The sequence below is a fragment of the Nannobrachium achirus genome (genome assembly GCF_963921795.1).
Source record: "Nannobrachium achirus genome assembly, chromosome: 23".
In the NCBI taxonomy this organism is placed as follows: Eukaryota; Metazoa; Chordata; class Actinopteri; order Myctophiformes; family Myctophidae; genus Nannobrachium; species Nannobrachium achirus.
The window spans coordinates 43743482-43764611 of NC_137830.1; the positions used below are offsets into that span (position 1 = coordinate 43743482).

A 21130-nucleotide genomic window follows, 5' to 3' on the forward strand; every position below is an offset into this window, starting at 1 on the left:
TTTTGCAAGTCTTTGAATATATCTATTTAAAAGCAAACATTTGTAACTCAAATATTTGCTTCTGGGTGGTCCCTGGAACAACATATTTTGAGATGGGGGTCCGCGGCCATACACTGTAATTTTGGGGGTCCTTGACATGAAAAAGTTTGAGAGAACCACTGATTTAGAGGAAGGATTTAGAAGTCGGGGTCAAAGATTGGCTCAAAGATATTCAAAGACTTTCACACATTTTCACGATTTTTCAAAAAAATAGCAGATCTGCAAGCTCGCAGCGCGGCACTCGGTGCCGCGCTGCGAGCTTGCATATCTGCTATTTTTCAATCGTTAAAACATAAAGAAATAATGGTTAAAGTGGTTCAAATCTAACGCGACTCGGGCGCGTTTCTGGGTCTTCGAGGTTTAAAGCTTTCGCTCGCCCTCCAATGCCTGCGCAGGGTCGGCCCTCAAATCAAAACCTCCGTCCACTGCAGACCGAAATAATGTCTCCGTGATGAAACAGGGCTTTTAAACCCTGACCTTGCAGGAGATCTTTTTTGACTTTTTTTTTTTATTATTTTTTTACAGCCATCTGATGAGGTCTTTGATGTGCCTTTCATTGCAGGAACACACACACAGAACTTTGCATTTGTATTCCGCCAGCAGAGCGTTACTAATTATCTCGCCGGCAGAAAGGTATGGGGGATGGGGGGACCCGAGGAGTGTATATATATATGCGCAATACAAGTGTGTGTGCGTGCGGGCACGTGCACGGGGGCACGGTGGCTTTTAATGAGCCCCGCGCTTCTTTGCGAGCTCGGCGTTCGCCTCTGCCTCTGTGATCGGCCTACGGTACATCTGGGACGCGGCGGGGCTCGACTGATCACGTCTGAAGTCTCGCCAATGTCCATCCCCCCCCTCCCACACACACACACACACCACCTCACGTACATAAAGGCCCAAAAGACCCCAAATGGTCACCCTACTGCCTCACCCCTCCTAACGAAATATCCTTGAGACAAAAATCCCCAAATCAAAGGGCCTTTTCGTCTTCTGGGTCGTTTTTTTTTTTTTTTTTTTTTTTTTAACAGCAGGGGAAGGAGAGACAGAGAGCGAGAGCGAGAGAGAGAGAGAGAGAGAGAGAGAGAGAGAGAGAGAGAGAGAGGGTGAGGGAGGGTGAGGGAGGGAGAGAGAGAGAGGCAGGGAGGGAATGAGCAGTAGCCTGACACTCAGCCTGAATTGACATTTCGTTTCACTCCATTATTCAGTCTGAACTCACTTCCACCGAAGGCGATTGCAGGGATGGGCGTTGCCAAAAAAAAGGCAGTCTTCAGCGATTGGTTCAGTGTGGCTGGCTAGTGGCTAGCCTGTTGCTTGCTAGTGCTACTTGCTAACCAAAGAAACAGTCAGAATAGGAGCACTACGAACTAGTAATCAAACACAACATAACATGCCTGCTACTGGTGTTTCATAGCGAGATCAATACGATTGCATTTTACCGCAATTTACCGCATTTTATCGCGACGCGATGCGCGGTATGGTACGGCGGCGGCGCTGGTGTACTTGGAAACACACATGAGTTCTGGGAAACCCCCACCCACGCTGATCACAAGACGCTGATTCACGACGCTGATTCGCCGATCGGATTTTCAACGGAGGCAGGCCTCTTCTTATGAGAGCGATGCTAGACCTGAATCGCCAAAACAAAAAATTTAAAGGGGTGTGGCTAGCGATTCAGGGTCTGGAACTAGGCTAAATGAGCAGGGGTGTCGCACCAAATTCTGGGCCCTGGGTGCAAGGATTCACTCACATTTTGTGCTTAAACTATTGAAAAATAGCAGATATACAAGCTCACAGCGCAGCACAGAAAAATCGTGAACATTTGTGCAAGTCTTTGAATATTTCAAATGCTTTTAATGGATTGGATTGTTCCTATGTCAGTGGTGCTCAAACACTTTCATGTGAAGGACCCCCAAAATGACATGTATTTGGTCACGGACCCCCTTCTCAAAATATTTAATAAAAATACCTTGGGTTCCAACCTCGCCTACCAGGCTTTCTGGGGGAAAGCCTGGTGTTTGTTCACAACTGGCCGTTTGGTTAACGCCTAAAGCGCGGAAACCACTAGAAGTGGCGTCGCTTTGATTTGGTTCCCCTCGTTTGCTTCCCCAATCCCTATTAACCCTTTTTATGCCTATCCCGAAGAAGTTCGGCTTTTTTTCAATCCAAAACAATATTTTTTTTGCTATTTTACTTACCCTGAGCTGATTGTAGAGATGTGGGTGGTCCTGGCTCGTCCTACGCTTTCCAACGAGTGATTCTAGATGGTCAGACGATTTATTCCATTGAAAATGGTTTAGAATAAAGTTTAGAGCCCCCCCAAAAAAACTCAATCTATACTGTCGGCGGCGCAACGTATTCCGGGGTGCCTATCCCGATCTAGTCCGGGATATTTAATAAAATGAATTAATTAATCGGAGGCCTCAACGAAGCCCCGGTCTAATTTTCCATCCATGCCCGGAGCCACGATTCTGTTTACATCGGCCCGTAATCGGGCAACGCCGCCGCACCGCGCCGCCCACTCCAATACAAACTCACATCTTTAGAGACCTTTTTCTCTGAACTGTGTTCCCAGTGCAGCGACAACGTTTTTTTGCGGCTAAAATAGCTTCAGATCGGGCTTCTAAAAAATAAAGAAGCTAATAGCTAACTGTTAGCTAACTTCCTCCGGTCTTCATCCATAACAGTGGTTGCAGTGAAAGCCCAAGCCACTACTGCCTGTGTCGACGGAAGTTAGAGCGAAGGCCTATACAGAAATGTCTGGAACTCTAGCGGCACCTTGTGGCCCCTGGCATTAAATCGGTTAAAATGCTCGAGTAGCCTAATGTAGTCTTGCCAGTCTCTAAGAGTTGGACTAAAAGATGCATATACCAAACAAATTTTTCAAAAGCAAAACTACTCCGCATCAAGGAGTTTATTAGGTAGGCCCTAAAAGTATGTCCTTGAGCGCAGGGGAATATTTTGCGTTAAAACTGAATCCGGTTTGATCTCACCGGCAAATTGTAGTCCTTTGAGTACTACAACATGACGTGTTGTGGTTTCCGCTCCCGACCGGTTACAACCAACGAAAAGTGAAGTGATCCCAGACTACCTTGGGCCCTAGTAACTCAGTCCCACTCCCCCCCCCCCCCCCCCCCCCCCCTGTGACGCCCCTGGAATGAGAGAGGGAGAAGGAGAGAGAGAGAGAGCGAGTCAGAAGGAGAGTGCGCGAACAAGGAGACGGGGATGACTTTTCGCAGCTGGAGGACAATCCAGAGGACGCGTCCTATATTGTCTCCTTCCCACCCCCCTACCCCTACCCCCACCCCCCGCGTCAGGGACGTGCTGGGCCCCTGATTCAGCCCGGAAAACAGAGTTGGAGAGGCCCTCATTGCATGCTATAGAGAGAGATCTCTCTATAGCGCTGCTGCTACTCAAAGATTTGCCATTTTGCGATAACAAGTGACAAGCCATTGGGCCAATTACATGAGTTATATTTCGTCGTTGTCGGGTGGAAACCTTGTATGTCCAAAACCGTTTGTTTTGTATTTATCATTTTAAAATTGATTTAAACTAGTGAAAACAGCCGATCTACAAGCACACAACGCCTCGCACCTTTGTGTGCTTGTAGATCTGCTGTTTTCACTACTTTTGTGCGACGGCCTTGTATGATGAAGCAGGGCTTTGCTTTGCGAAAAAATTTACAAATTTGAAACTTGGAGATACGAGGTTTCTGCCCGACAGTGACGATTTACTTTGTTGGCCGCCCAGACCCCAAAATGGAACGAAGGCTGAAATGTAATTTTAAATTCCCTGGACCGGCCGGGAATGAACCGGCCGTTCGGGAGTTGTCCCGCTTTTCCCAATGGCCAGCACGTCCCTGCCCCGCGTATCTCATTCATTCTCCTCCTCCACCTTGGTGCAACATGCAGCCTTCAGACGGGAGCGTCGGGCGTGCGGTGGGGCGACGCGTCGGCCATTTAGACATCTGTCAGCCTCTAATGAAGGAGTTCAATTTAGTGGAACATCTCAGACAACCTTGTCTGGCCGACTGGCTGACAAGCTTTAACTGCCTGCGTGTCTGTGTGTGTGTGTGTGTGTGTCTGTGTTTGTTTGTTTTTTGAATGTTATTGTGTGTGTGTGTGTGTGTGTGTGTGTGTGTGTGTGTGTGTGTGTGTGTGTGTGTGTGTGTGAGTGCGTGCGTGCGTGCGCGCGTGCGTGCGTGCGTGCGTGAGTGTGGAGATGGGAGAATTTTCCAAATCAACTAGAAACACTGATTTGTATTAAAGCTGAAAACCTTTAAAAGCAAGCTAAACAAACACAACGGTTTTGTGATGTTCCATATTGGCTAAAAAGAGTCAATGAGGAGAATATTTTGAATTGTCATTTTCAAATCAATGGTGCAAATACTTTTGGTAGTTACATTTCATGGAAATCAGCTAGTAGTTACATTTCATGGAAATGTAACCCACTCTTCGCAGTGGAAATGTAACTACAAAACCCAAAGCTCTATACCAAAGTGTCCTTGAACTTTTAATCACGCGTGCCGTGTTCACACAAAGCTACAGTCTACTATTTATTTTCAATGGAAGCCAGCGCCACGTGAAGATACAAAACGACGCCCGACATTTGTAGCTAATTTAAAATGTAACAAAGCTACAGTGCGAGTTGAGTTGGCTTCAACTGCATGCTACAAAACGGCCAAGCGTTGTTTAACCATTTCCCCTCACCTTCGCTCTCCACACAAGTTCTGCTTCCAGATCCAATGTGTCTCTTTGTACTTTTGTATATCGTCGTTGTCGGGTGGAATAAACCTCGTATCTCCAAGTTTCAAATTTGTACTTCGCAAAGTAAAGCCCTGCTTCATCATACAAGACTGTCGCACAAGACTAGTGAAAACAGCTGATCTACAAGCACACAACGCCTCGTAGATGGGCTGTTTTCACTAGTTTAAATCATTTTTAAAACGATAAATACAAAACGAACGGTTTTGGAGATGCAAGGTTTCCACCCGACAGCGACGATTTTTTTATATAGCTACCAGGGTGAACAACACAGCACTTAAGCCACGTCACATGACAAATAACGAAAATAACCAACGAATCTACAATATCACAACACATTATATCATGATGCATTGGGCGCTTGTAGATCTGCTATTTTCAACTTTTTTACTTTTGCAATTAGTTTAACTCAATCACTAGTCAGTACCATTTAATTTAATCCAACATTATGCTGGTTTTTATATGCTCAAAAAGTAGCACATCTTGTTTTGACCAGGAAACAGTTAAAACCGCCGAAACCGAATATGAAAAAAACTGATCTGCATTGCCCCCCTTGTAAAATTTGGCAGGAAAACACACATTTCTCTGTTTTCGGATCCTGCCTAGCGACCACAGTATAAACAATGCTAGTTAGCTTGCATCTCTGGAACGGTTTGATCATGTATTCACATGCTGTCTTTTGTCATCGGCGCCGGCCGTGCGTGTGGATTGTGCATGATCTCCTGGATCTAACTTGAGATAAGATGTATATCGTCGTTGTCGGATGAAAACCTTGTATGTCCAAAACCGTTCGTTTTGCATTTATCATTTCAAAAATGATTTAAACTAGTGAAAACAGCCGATCTACAAGCACACAACGCCTCGCACCGCGAGGCGTTGTGTGCTTGTAGATCTGCTGTTTTCACTACTTTTGTGCGACGGCCTTGTACGATGAAGCAGGGCTTTACTTTGTGAAAAAAGACATACACATTTGAAACTTGGAGATAAGAGGTTTCCACCCGACAACGACGATATGCATTATGATGTTGCCTACTTTTAAAAGGTAAGAAAAACTAAGAAAGCGTTGTAGGGAACAATCAAAGTCGAAAAACAAATTAAGACACGTTGCTAGTAGATCCTGCTATTTTTGCAAGACATCATCGCGGGACAAAGCATAAAACGGCAATGAATAGAGTAATCGCCAAAAAGATCATCGACAGTTGCAGGCCCTAATGTTCGCCGCCGCCACGGTGCCAGCAGAGCCCACCGATCCCCTTTCCCTGCGCAGCTCAATCATGGCAGCCAGTCAACCGTTTGTGCCCCAAACCCAACATGTCTGCCGTGCCAGTGCCAGCAACCGGTGGCTATCCATCTACGATGTGGCCTCGGCCCAACTTTGACTGCGATTGCATCTCTCCCCACCGGGGCGTCCGGATTGGGGGGCAAAGAACGAGAGAGAGAGAGAGAGAGAGAGAGGGAGAGAGAGAGAGAGGGAGAGAGGGGAGAGAGGGGTAGGGAAAGAGTGCCAATATAAACATTGTTCCGTTGGCTTTTTACAAGCGAGGGGAGAGCGAGGAAGTTAATAAGCAGCTATTGGTTTTTAACTGCGGCCCGTTTATTGCTTTGCCCTCGAGCGTGCTGGAGTGCTCCACTCGCCACTTTTTTCCCACTCCCATCTGCAGATCACCTCCGCTCACCTCTCTGTCTCTCCCTCCTTCCTTTCATCTCACCTCAGCAATTAACCCTCAAATACCCGGAACGCGCCCGAGTCGCGCTAGATTTAGCAGATATACAAGCTCACAGCACGGCACCGAGTGCCACGCTGCGAGCTTGTAAACCTGCTATTTTTTTTTATCTTGAAAATGTGTGCAAGTCTTTGAATATATTTGACCCCGATCTTTGACCCGACTTCTAAATCCTTCCTCTAAATCAGTGGTTCTCAAACCTCTTCTTATCAAGGACCCCCAAAATTACAGGTATTTGGCCACGGACTCCCATCTCAAACTATGTTGTTCCAGGGACCACCCAGAAGCAAATATTTGAGTTACAAATGTTTGCTTTTCAAAAATAGCAGATCTACAAGCTCGCTGCGCGGCACTCGGTGCCGCGCTGTGAGCTTGTATATCTGCTATTTTTCAATAGTTAAAGCATTCAATAATCCCAGGCCTAAATGGTTTAAGGCACTGTGCTCATCATCCATTTGTGTGACTCATCTCATCTGTCTGTGCCCTGGCCGCCTGTCTCTCCCTTTCTTTTACCCAGGGCAAGGTTGTCTGGTTACCCCAACTTTGTCCCATTTCCGATTCCGCCGCAGAGACCATATTCAAACGCGATAAACCCTGGCAAAATCACTTAAACCGCAGCCATTCTGTGTCTATTGATTCAGCCCGTTGTTGTGAGCTGTGTTTTTTTTCCTTGTCACATGTGATTTGCGACCAAAGGCAGGGCATGAAAGCTGGCATGGATAATGCCTAGAACGACAGAGAACAAGAGAGAGAGGGAGAGAGAGAGAGAGAGAGAGACACAGAGAGAGAGAGAGAGAGAGAGAGAGAGAGAGAGAGAGAGAGAGAGAGAGAGAGAGGAAGGGCGATTTCGTTACTGTAATCCTAAAAAGCACACGTGTCTTCTTCACGGCTATTTCACACCTTCACTGGGGTGAAAGTGGCTTGAAGTTCTTGCCGGAACTACACTATACCCCAACCTTCATCTCCTCATGTTGTTTTCCTCATTCATGCATTCCTGAACATATGCATTACATGTCTCTATGTCTGTAGTGTAGAGTAATGGTGTAGAAATTGCAAGCACATGATATTCATGCATAGAAAATGATCTATTGAAATATTATATTGTAAAAATTATAATAATCAATAATGTCAATAATGTCAATATACTCAACTTTTCTTTGAAATTACAAGCACATTGATATAATCTTTAGCTAAATGTAAGCAAATGGTGTACTGTACAGTATATGTACCTGTACCACAGATGTGTTAATTTTAACACAAAACGTCAATGTCAGTATCAACTTTTAAATTAAACATAACTGTATAACTAAACAAAATATTGTAATAATTTATCATCCAACCACAAAAAAAATGTTTAAGTAATCTGCTCTGGCCTTAAGTATCAGGTCATTTTGCACACACAAATAACCTGCAGCCAGTCTAGTTGCTCCATGTATGCGCACCACACAGACATTTGATTTTGACTAACCAATAATTTTTTACCCCCTTTTTTCTCCCCAATTTAGTCGTTATGCCAATTGATTCCTGCCCTCACACATTCTGTGTTGTCACTGCTGTTGTATCCGACCTACTGGCTCACCTGCCAGTGAGGAGCCCCCACAGGGAAGACCTACTGGCTCACCTGCCAGTGAGGAGCCCCCACAGGGAAGACCTACTGGCTCACCTGCCAGTGAGGAGCCCCCACAGGGAAGACCTACTGGCTCACCTGCCAGTGAGGAGCCCCCACAGGGAAGACCTCCTGGCTCACCTGCCAGTGAGGAGCCCCCACAGGGAAGACGTAGAGACTTACAGTTTACAGTTTAGGCATTTAGCAGACACTTTTAATCCAAAGTGACTTACAATAAGTAGATAAACAACACAATAATAAACAAGATTAAGTGTCAGTACATCAACACCAATATAACAATGTAAATGAATATCTATCTAGAAAACAAACGATATAATCCGTAAAAAAAGGTTTCTAAAAACCTAAAAACAAATGCTAACTAGCTTCATGTATGGTCATTGATCTTTCAGTAGTGCTAAGGGTTTAGGTGGAGTCTGAAAAGGTGAGTCTTCAGTCCTCTGCGAAAGCTAGCGAGTGAGTCCGTTGTTCTAAGTGCGACAGAGAGTTTATTCCACAACTTGGGGGCCAGGAGGGCAAACTGTCTCGGACGAGTGGATTTTTGCCCTGGGGTTTTTAGCGAGGGTTCTGTCAACATCCCTGTGTTGGTTGATCTAAGTGCACGGGTGGGGGTGTAGGGGTTGATCAGGTTTTGGAGGTATGGAGGAGCCATACCCTTCTTTCGTTCTACTCCTCCCTGCTGACAGCTGCCGCCCAGTGTTGTTTTTGACAGGAAATTTTGATTTAGTTTTAGTCATAGTCTTTTGAATAAAATGTAATTTAGTTTTAGTCATAATTTTACTCACCTGAAAAGTTTTAGTTTTAGTCTAATTTTAGTCAACTAAATATCATAAGGTTTTAGTCGACTAAATCTTCAGTTGATTTAGTCAACTCGAGTATTTTGGCGGGCCTTGATGGCATTGTAATGACTGATTTTACACTTGGTTGCGTGCTGAAAATAGCTACACTAGCTACACTAGATCTACAAGCTCACAACGCGTCGCGCTGAGAGCAACCAAACATAAAATGACTCTCTTGTCCACCAGTCCCTCCCTAACATTTTAGTCTAGTTTTTATTTTGTTGACGAAATTGTCAATATATTTAGTCTTAGTTTTAGTCATCACAGCTTAGTTTTTTTTGTTATTTTTATTTCGTTTTCGTCAGTGAAAAAAACGCAGTCGACAAACATTTTTAGTCATAGTTTTAGTCGACGAAATCAACACTGCTGCCACCCCAGCCCGCAGGAGTACAGCCAGGGACAATCCTCACCCTCCCCGCCCGGCTTCCCTCCTCCCCAATGGTGTTCGTGTAGACGCCCGACAAAGCCGGTTGCACCACGGGGGATTCGAACCCACAACCTCAGTGGTGGTGGGCAGGGACTTTACTCAAATCCAAAAAGATTCCGCCGCGGAATATTTTAGTGGAACGGCGTACCGGCCCATTCCGGCTCACTTTCACCCCTGCACTTACGTCAAGTGGGCGAGTGCCTAGCTCAAAAGGTGCGTGAAATGGGCTGTGTTTAACACACTTATTCCACGAGCAATTAACATTAACACCATGACTCTGCAAGGAAAAACAAGCTTGACTCCCGAGTCAAATGGCGCACAAGCACGGATCCAGCTTATGGCCCTTGTGAGATACCGAACCATTAACATCCACCCTGTCCTGCCCTGGAGGCCTATCCACTGATCTGACTGGGGAAGGCGGCCGGTGGAGGCACTCGACTGGTGAGAATCCAGTTAGCCGGCGCAGCCAAGTAGAGAGCGAGGATAGGAGCCAATAGCCCCGACCGGAGGATTTAGGGGCCTTTTAAATATCCACCGAAGACTAAGAGACAGAAGGAGGCGGGAGGCCATCAACTCCCTCTCTCTCTCTCTCTCTCTCTTTCCCATTGCTCCAGGGCTAGGGGAGAGAACAGTGGAGCTATCAGACAAGATATCGTCCTATTGAAGGGATAAGAGAAAGGGCTACATGTGTGTAGACACTTCTGCAATATTTATCTGCAGAACCATGCATTTATCTGCAGAACTATACTTTGGTGCAATCACGTGTAGGTCTTTGTGTCTTATGTTGTTTGGAAGCCGCAAACCAAAGACAATTTTCTATCACTACAGTGAATGGAGAATAACATTTATTTTATATGTTTTATCTTGAAACATTGTCTTGTCCAATGTTCACTAGCTATTTCTAAGACTGACATACAGCTGCACTCAAAAGGCATTACAATAAAGATATCTCTATATATCTTACCGTCAGTCATGGAGACTTACGTTACGTTTTTTTTTACTCTTTCAGAGATAAATGAACGCTCCGGATTTTGTACAACAGTGTGCAGCGGTAGTCAATCTAGACATGCTGACAGATAAACGTGCAATGTGCATTATGTACTCATACACACACACACTCACGCACCCACACGCACACGGGAGCGTGTCGCTGTTACTACATGTCATCTTTTCGACACCCGATTCTAACCCTCACCTCCGTGGAGTGAGTCGCTAACCCTCCGGTCGAAATGATGGTCGTTCAAAAGAGCGCGATTTTCCCCGCGCACACACACACACACGCGCAAGTCGCGCATACAAACACTAGAGCAGAGAAAGTGTCAGTGGTACGAGAGGGCTGCGGGGGTGCTGCTGCTGTGAGTGTGCGATTAGAGGCGGTGTAGGCAGAGGAGACCCGAGGACGCTCACTTACCCCCGTTAAGGTCTTTATGTTATGCAGTGCATTCTGGCCTTCAAGGGCGGCTTTCCTTGTGTAATATGTGACAAAACAGCAGCCTGGGGGGAGAGGGAGAGAGAGAGAGAGAGAGGGGGACACAGGTAAGTAACAAGGAACAACAAAGAGACATTTGCTTTCTTCATCCACTCCACTCGGCCTTGCCGGGCGACACCACAGACGCCAGACGAACGAAGGACAAAACAAATCTCAGACGAAGACAACATAGTTTGGGATTCACTTCAGTGGTAATGGCTTGAGCCTCTTTCTCTCTCTCACAAACGCACGCACACACATACAGTATGCACTGTACAGTATGCACACGTACGCAGACACAGAAAGAGAGAAAGAGAGAGAGGATTGTCTCATCATTAATCCTTCCATAATCCCCGCAGAGGAAGGCTGAAACATTGGAGCTGTGGGCCGTTCTCAGTCAGCAGCAGTAGACAGACAACAGAAAACAATTAAAACTGCACAGTCAGTCAGCCAGACAGACAGACAGAGACAGAGACAGCAGGAGAGACGCCAGTGTCAGAGACACAGGGAAATGACTCTATTTGGGCCGCGGGGCCTTCCCCCTCATATCCTGGACATCTGCCCTTATGACACTTGCCCTGCAGTGCACCTCGGTAGCGCGCGCATCTGGAGCAGGTTTAGCATCATCCACACATCCCAAAGTCCCTTTGATGAGGCCGCGGAGCATAATGCAGCTGAATTCCCGCGGAGTCCTCCGAGTACCGGGGCTGCTGAGTAATTGGCCCTCAACCTAGCATTAGCAACGTGATGTGCATGGCGATTTTGTATGGTGTGCGGCCCGGTGCAGGCGCATTAGCGGGGATAACTCTTAGCTTAGCACCAGAGCATGGCTGTTATGATTCCCGAGGAGCAGGATTTCTGTTAACATAGCTTTGGAGGTGTTGTGATTTGGTTGTCGAACAAGGTGGAGGGAGCGTCGACTCGTTCGGAACGCTAGCGGCGTTTATTGTGCCTCGTTGCGTGCACTGGTTGCACAATTGTCCTATATTAAGATTCCAGTTGCACCTATGTTCAAGCAGGCCTCCGGTGTGGGATTAGCAATTCCAATAGCAACCGCATGACGCTAGCTCATTGGTTAGCGGGGCGCATTACGATTCCGATGGCATTTATTTTTTTGCATATGTGTATACGTGGGAGCGTTAGCGTTTGGTGTGGCGTTAGCGATTCCGCAGGCATAGAGTGTGTATGGGGAGGGGTTGGCTGTTAGCGGGGCCTTAGCGCTGCTTTTTGTCATTCCCATGGTGTAGCCGCGGCCTGAGAGGCTCTCAGCCATGCAGCATGTGGCGGAACGTCCCAGGTGGTGGGCTGTCAAGACAAGGATCAAAGAGCAGAGTGGACCTCACATGCTCGCTCTCTCACATGCACGCACACACGCACACACACACACAGGGGCGTCACAAGGGGTAGGAAAGTGGGACTGAGTTACCTGGGCCCAAGGTGGAGGGGCCCTAGTAACTTTAGCTATTGAAAAATAGCAGATATACAAGCTCACAGCGCGGCACCGAGTGCCGCGCTGCGAGCTTGTAGATCTGCTATTTTTGTCATGAAAACGTGCGCAAATCTTTGAATATATGTATTTTTTTTAAGTGAACATTTGTAACTCAAATTTTGCTTCTGGGGGTTCCCTGGAACTAAATATTTTTGAGATGGTGGGTCCTTCACATGAAAAAGTTTGAGCATCACTGACATGGAAACATAGGTTTCTTGGCACACATTTTCACGATTTCTCAAAAATAGCAGATCTACAAGCTCGCAGAGCTTGTATATCTGCTATTTTTCAATAGTTAACATTCATGGGTGGCCCGCAGTGAATCCTTGTACCCAGGGCCCAGAATTTGGTGTGACGCCCCTGCACACACACACACACACACGCACACACGCTTGGGTTCTCTGCAGAAGTGTTTCACCTATTTAAGAGTCAATGCACTCCCAGCTCAACACACAGCAGTGGTGAGCCAATGAGAATATATGATGTGTTCATGTTTATGTGTGGCTCTCTCCGTGTTCTAAAAGCAGCATCTCTCGGCAACAACCCCCAGCGAAATACATTGAGACAATAGAGGGTATGCGCGTGACATCACTGTTGCTGGAAGTTATGTGGGAACACGCCTACTGAGTAGCAAAACACACATTTCTGCCATTGACAGCCCATACATCCATACAGAAAAGTCCTATCTGATTGTATTAAACAAAGTTAACTCACCAACATTGCGGCTGTACTGAAAGCTTGAATTATCCTCTTTCTATCTGCAAAGTTTTTGTTTCATAAAAATCCACCATAAGCATGTCATGAGCTACTTTCTGTCGGTTTTTATTTTTCCAAGTGTCAGAGTTTGGAGGCACTCATTTTCTACAACACAACATCTTGCTGCCTACCTGCGTTATGTGCAATTTAGAAACAGGTGGTATGCAGGGCCGTTGAGTGATTTGCAACTAGCACTTCCAAACTCCAATGCTCCATGCTGCTCAATGTTTTGCCACTCAGTCTAGATTAGGTGGGTGGTTCCCAGTGGACATGCATACCCTCTATACTGCAGATGAACCACTCAAGGCCGGGCACACCGACGACCGATAAGAGTCGCACGTCTACAAGTCGACGGACACAGAGTGAATGAGAGGACTATTGACACAGCAGCCTGTATGGATGGATGCTTTGGACCGCCCCGAGGCTGGCCCCCCAAGTTGTGGAATAAACTCCCTGTCGCACTTAGAACAACGGACTCACTCGCTAGCTTTCGCCGTGGACTGAAGACTCACCTTTTTAGTGGGAGAAATATGTGAAAAAGGTGTTCACTTCCGGCAGAAAGCGTGAAAATTTGCACCTAGGGGTATTTTTGTGCGCTGAATTCAAAAATTGACGGTCCCAAGCACTTTTCTCAAATTCACTTTTCTCTCATTCACTTACCATAGGGTTAGGGTTAGGAAAAAAAGACCCCCCAAAAATCTTCTTTAAGTAGCATGTGAGGGGTCTATCTAGGGGGTTTTCATGATTCTGAATCCATTCCAAGCATTTGTTTTGCACAAAAAACATTCCTTGGGGAAGAAATGGACCCCACAAACTATGGTTTAGTGATGAGTCATCACTTTTCAAAGTTTTGTTGTGTCCATTTCTTGGAAAGGAATGTTTTCCGTGCAAAACAAATGCTTGCAATGGATTCAGAATCCCGAAAACACCTAGTTTGACCCCTCACATGCTACTTGAAGAAGATTTTTTGCGGGGTCTTTTTTCCCTAGTATGGTAAGTGAATGAGAGCCACCAGATCCCATGGGAAAAGTGCTTGGGACCGTCAATTTTTTAATTCAGCCCACAAAAATACCCCTAGGTGCAAATTTTCACGCTTTCTGCCGGAAGTGAACACATTTGCCTTTTTTTGTTACATATTTCTCCCACTATTTCAGACTCCACCTAAACCCTTAGCACTACAGAAAAAAAATCAATGACCATACATGAAGCTAGTTAGCATTTGTTTTTGTTTTTAGGTTTTTAGAACTTTGATTATATTGTGTTTTTTCTAGATAGATATACATTTGCATTTGTTATATTGTTGATGATGTACTGACATATTATCTTGTTTATTATTGTGATGTTATCTGCTTATTGTAAGTCGCTTTGGATTAAAAGCGTCTGCTAAATGCCTAAACTGTAAACTGTAAACTATATGTAGCAAGTACATGACTGTCTGTCTGTGTCTTCCCAGACATAGGACAATCATTCGTCCGCGACCACGGACGAATGATTTTTAAACTCCTGTATTAGGGAAACCAGCTCAAACCCTATACACTTTACCCAGCAAGCCCATCAGGACCTGGACCAATCAGTGACGTCTGGATTGGGGCCAGATCACAGCCCATATGGGGATGATCTTGACGTCATCACCAGGACGTCATATGGACTTTTTTAGTTTGACAGGATAATTGTTATTGTTTGTAATGTTAGTTGAAATATGAGCATATAAGGTTATATTCTGGGACAGTTATGATATTTATCTGGCCTAGAATATCACCTGATTTCAACCAACATAAATCCTGTCAAACTAAAAAGTCCATCTGACGTCCTGGTAATGACGTCAAGATCATCCCCATGTGGGCTGTGATCTGGCCCCAATCCAGACGTCACTGATTGGTCCAGGTCCTGAGCTTGCTGGGTAGCCTCGTCTAGCCAGATAAATCTGCCAATGCCACTGCAAAGAAAAATGGCCCTTGGCAGATTGTACCAGGACGTCATATGGACATTTTTGTTTGACAGGATTATTGTTATTGTTTGTAATGTTAGTTGAAATATGAGCATATAAGGTTATATTCTGGGACCAGTTATGATATTTATCTGGCCAACAATATCACCTAAATTTCAACCAACATAAATCCTGTCAAACTAAAAAGTCCATATGACGTCCTGGTAATGACGTCAAGATCATCCCCATATGGGCTGTGATCTGGCCCCAATCGAGACATCACTGATTGGCCCAGATCCTGACCGTGCTTGCTGGGTAGCCTCGTCTAGCCAGACAAATCTGCCAATGCAATTGCAAAGAAAAATCGCCCTTGGCAGATTGTACCAGGACGTCATATGGACATTTTTGTTTGACAGGATTATTGTTATTGTTTGTAATGTTAGTTGAAATATGAGCATATAAGGTTATATTCTGGGACAGTTATGATATTTATCTGGCCTAGAATATCACCTGATTTCAACCAACATAAATCCTGTCAAACTAAAAAGTCCATCTGACGTCCTGGTAATGACGTCGAGATCATCCCCATGTGGGCTGTGATCTGGCCCCAATCCAGACGTCACTGATTGGTCCAGATCCTGAGCTTGCTGGGTAGCCTCGTCTAGCCAGACAAATCTGCCAATGCAATTGCAAAGAAAAATGGCCCTTGGCAGATTGTATCTGGCCCCGCTCAGTTATTCAAACATTTCAGCTCTCACAAGTCGTGAGGAACCAACCAGGGCCCCAGTATGCAAATGTAGGGCAGGCGTATCACCTTCGTGCAACTCTGATTGGTTGTAGGTCTAACCAATCTGGTCTAACCAGTCTGTTTGAATCTTTGGAGAGCCCCTTGGAGAAAGAAACAACACCGAGAAGAACCAGACTATTCTCCACGCAGTGATATTGTCTGGCAACGCGAGGCTATATACAGTACACTTCGTGGTACGACAATTAGTGGGAATAGATGATCTACAACAGGGTTCCCCAATTAGTTTTCCCCAAGGGCCGAATTATGCCTAGCTAGGGTACCAAGCCGAGGGCCACAACATTGCAGGGGGCGACGGTGGCGTTCCCACTACTCCAGCGACAGTTTCCGTCGTTGTGGGGTGAAAATCTTGTATGTCCAAAAACGTTCGTTTTGAATTTAGCATTTTAAAAATGATTTAAACTAGTGAAAACAGCCGATCTACAAGCACACAACGCCTCGCGGTGCGAGGCACTGTGTGCTTGTAGATCGGCTGTTTTCACTACCTTTGTGCGACGGCCTTGTATGATTTGCGAAAGAACGTACAAATTTGGAGATACGAGATTTCCACCCGACGACGATATACTAGTGTTGTTGCTGCTCTTATACCACCATTGTTACTGGGGTTGGTGTGGGCCAGACAGTAGCCCCCTGCGGGGCGCAAATGGCCCGCGGGCCGCCTATTGGGGAACCCTGATCTACAAGCTCACGACACCTGGTGATGCGAGGCATTGTGAGCTTGTAGATAAAACACTCGTTGACCACAAAATGTGGTACATTTTCACCCAGAATGACATGCCCAAAATAGGGATGTCGGGTTGAAGTGGTGAACACGGATGAGTAATTCATGTCCGTTGGGCAGACAAGTCGGCGTGCCAAACGCTCCCACTCAACACAAACATTTACCTGAAGGCTGAGATGGCTCAAAGCAGGAGTTGTTCTAAAGGAGCACTCGAGTCGAAACACACACCGCACACACACGCCCGATGTAAGAGGGGGAAGATGCATAATACATCCGTGTGTGCGTGTGCGTCTATGCTAGTGCACGTCTCGTGTGTCTCACGCAGGGGCGTCACACCAAATTCTGGGCCCCGGGTACAAAGATTCATTTCGGGCCCCCCATGAATGTTAACTATTGAAAAAGCGCAGCGCGGGCCGCGCTGCGAGCTTGTATATCTGCTATTTTTTTTAAATCGTAAAAATATTTGCAAGAAACCTATGTTTCCATGTCAGTGGTGCTCAAACTTTTTCATGTCAAGGACCCCCAAGATGATATGTATTTGGCCACGGACCCCCATCTCAAAATATATAGTTCCACGGACCACCCAGAAGCAAAATTTGAGTTACAAATGTTCGCTTTAAATGAGCTAGTCAACTTTTTCATTGTAGGGCCGACACTTTGTTTACATCCTAGTCTATAGACTAGAATGTAAACAAAGTGTCGGTCTGACAATGGCCAAAGTGATTATTTTATCATTATTTTACGCTTTTTGTGGTCATTTTTGAATAGAAACACATCTATGAAGCTTTTTTTTTTTATAAAATATTTTCGAAACATTATTTTTATTTTAGCATCCGTTTTTCAAGAAAAAGTTGACTATAGCCCCTTTAAAAATACATATATTGAAAGATTTTCACACATTTTCACGACAAAAATAGCAGATCTACAAGCTTGCAGCGCGGCACTCAGTGCCGCTATTTTTCAATAGCTAAAGTTACTAGGGCCCCTCCACCTTGGGCCCTAGTAACTCAGTCCCACTTCCCCCCCCCCCCCCCCCCCCCCCCTTGTGACACCCCTGGTCTCACGTGTGCTTGAACACTGCTGCGTTATTGGATGGGTGTTTGTGTGGAGCGAGAGGAAAAAAACAAGAGAATAACACGAGGCCGTGGATGGAATAGGAAGCAGTGCAGGGAGCAGCTCGCATTCATAAATGCTTCATGGTGAGTGAAGCAGGCCTTTTGACTGACTGAAAGGCCCCCCGGGGCCCCCAGAGATCAACCCACCGACCCGCCCAACCACAGGTCAATGCAGGCTTCCCAGGCCAGGTCAGAGGAGCTGGGAGCCCGGGTTTGAAAAGGTAAGACGAGCTCAGTGGCGCAGATCCAATAAATGCATAGGGGGGGACCTGCACGCGCAAAGCCGCCGCCGCGCGCGCGCCCGATTTCGTTTTTTTGGCGTGCAGAGATCGGTTTTCGGGCAGTTTTACCCCCTCATTTTCCTTCAGATACGGGCATTAACGGTTTTATGATGTATTATTTATTTACTTATCAAGTTATCACTAGTACTGCAATAACCAACACAACCAAAAGCTTAAAACACACTTCAACACAAACACTGACATTAAACAGTCCTCTCGTCATAACCAACGTTTCTTTCATGTTTCTGTTGAAAGAAGGGTGTTCCTTACCTCAGGCTGTGAGGTAAGGAAGCTGAATAGTTTCCATGGACGGCAGCTATATCGGCAAGAAATTGTGCGTCTACTATTACAGTGTTTTTCAAACTTTCACATTTCAAGGTCTCTCCTTAACTCTGGCGGTGTACAAATGGAACCAAATTAACCATTTGGTTCCATTTGTACACTGTCAGCGTTACAGACTTGTAAGGGTCAATTTAGACCCCCCCCTAAAGGAACCCACAGAGTCCCTGGAATCCACTTTGGGGCCTTTTCCACTGGCAAAGAACCGGTGCGGGTTCTTTCTCCCGCCTATGGGATGGCAACTTTCTTGGAACCTTGGTTCGTTCTTGTGAACCGGCCCGCGAACCAACTTTTACGGTTCAGAACCAACTCCGGTTCTCGGTGGAAAAGCTCACCTCTGGTTCATCCCATAGGCTGGGAGAAAGAACCAGAAGTCGAAAGACACCCGGAAGTAGAACAAAATGGCGTATGTGCAAATACCCTATTGGGTATGGCAGGGGGTATGCAGCTGCATACCCTGGGTCCAAGGGGGAAAATAAAAGTTACTTTTAAATATAAATCCACAAACATATGTTGTTGAATTACATGCAGTAAAATAACTACAAATGCAAAATTTAACAAAATGGTCACTTTAACAAGGTATTATAATTATATTCTCCACACTTGTATTCTCCCCATCTAGACAAGATGGTATATTCCCAGGCTCCGCAGGTCAACTCCACAGGTACAATGCATTATTGTTAATTGTGGCAGGTTTACTAACATGCCAAGTTTAGCTGCACTTGAACAACCATTTCAGGCTGCCATATCCAGCCCAAGAAACCGTAGAAACGGAGGAAAAAATAAAATGTACTTCTTAAAATAAATGTATCATGCCTGTTGCTAAGGTATGGCAACATGACTGGTGTCTTGCACGCGTGTGAAGGCGCGCGTGCAAGACACCAGTCATGTTGCCATACCTTAGCTTTTTCTGAACTGTACACCACTGATACTAATGAAGGCTCTGTTCCATTCTGGTCAAACAGAGTCGGGGTGCTGATATTGTGCATGTTGGCACACTGGAAACACTCTGCTACACCGGTGGGTCTCAAAGTGGGGGTCTCCAGGTACTCCAGGTACCCTCGTGGTTCCTTGAACCTAAGGGGTTCATTTGGTTCCATGTGTACACTGTCAGAGTTAAGGGGAGACCTTGAAATGTTACAGTTTGAGAAACACGCTACTACAACACGGTGACGGAAATGGAGTTATAGTAGGGGACCGCCGACAGTTGGACGGCGGCTTTCCTTTTCCGGTTGGGTTGGAGAACTCCTGCTCTTTAGCCCACATCCCGGCACCCCCTCGCCCCCCCCCCCCCCCCACACTCCAGCCCTTGGGGCTCCACTCAACTGCTGACCCACATTAACTACACTCAACTGCAATTACTGCTCACACAGCCCTCTGGGTGGCATGGGACATACTGTACTCTCTCTCTCTCTCTCTCTCTCTCTCTCTCTCTCTCTCTCTCTCACTCACACACACACTAATCTGTACTCTCTCTCTCTCTCTCTCTCACACACACACACACACACACACACACACACACACACACACACACACACACACACACACACTGCCATACTCTCTCTCTCTCTCTCTCTCTCTCACACACACACACACACACACACTGCCATACACTCTCTCTCTCTCTCTCTCTCTCTCTCTCTCTCTCACACACACACACACTCACTGCCATACTCTCTCTCTCTCTCTCTCTCACACTCACTGCCATACTCTCTCTCTCTCTCTGTCTCTCTCTCTCTCTCTCTCTCTCTCTCTCTCTCTCTCTCTCTCTCTCTCTCTCTCTCTCTCTCTCTCTCTCTCTCTCTCTCTCTCTCTCTCTCTCTCTCTCTCTCTCTCTCACACACACTGCCATACTCTCTCTCTCGCTCTCTCTCTCCAGTCCCGACATTGACTGACAACTTTGGGAGATTTTCGTCAGTAATTAGTAACAGCGGTCAGGCAGATGGGAGAAAAACAAAGGGAGTGGGCGATACGCAGGAAAGAAATCCTGGGTGTACGAATGTAACCAAAATGTACCCTTCTGGTCCCTTTACTTAACACGTGTACTGTAAGTACACTCTCAGAGTTAAATGAACACTGAGGATTAACTGTGTTAAGGGGGACCGCCTCCTAGCAATTCATTTTCAATGGCCGCGCAGCGAAGTTTTGGGGGCGGCAAGGCGAGCGGGCAAATCCCCCGCGAGCGTGCTCGTTTGTGCATGCGTACACCGGCGGTGAGAGATGGATTGTGTTCATCTTTGTGAAATACCGTGCGGCGTTTACTCACTGAGCGAGTGTGTTTGTGTCTCACCGCGGTGCGGCCACCGCTGATCCTAGCGGCAGCCCCGACGGCAACCGCCTGTAGTGTGGAGGGCACCTTAGCCTGGAACCAGACCAAAAAACTTGCCCTTGGCGAATATGGGTCTGGCCCCACTCAATATTGTGAATCCATTTCCTCTCCCCCAAAATTTGGGGGACCAATCAGGGCCCAGCATTGGTCTGGTCTAACCAATCGTGTCCAGAGCCATTTTTTTAACCCACCCCTTGGAAATGAAAATTCTGCTCGCGAGTCCAGACTAATATCCAATACGCAGTGAGGAATAAGTGTGAGCAACGCCAGGCTAGAACTGTGTAGGCCGATGACGTCAAACAATGCCGTGTTCCTGGCAAACAACAGGCTCACGTTCTAATCCTGTTTCCACAAGACAGGACTTCAGACGTATATCATTGATATCGTCGGGTGGAAACCTTGTATGTTTTATAAACAGTTTGATTAAAAACAGTTCGATTCCCGCCGGGGGGGCGCTGTGGGCACTGGGGGCGTGTTCCCTCCTATG

General features: G+C 46.2%; 1 protein-coding gene across 1 annotated transcript in view; it reads right to left on the reverse strand.

Moving 5' to 3' along the window:
• celf2 (cugbp, Elav-like family member 2) overlaps window positions 1-21130 on the reverse strand; it is a 130843-nt gene that overhangs the window by 96524 nt on the left and 13189 nt on the right. The window contains exon 2 of the mRNA XM_080754394.1: window positions 10825-10907. Within this exon, the coding sequence (XP_080610520.1) occupies window positions 10825-10907 (83 nt within the window). The remainder of the gene's footprint in view (window positions 1-10824; window positions 10908-21130) is intronic.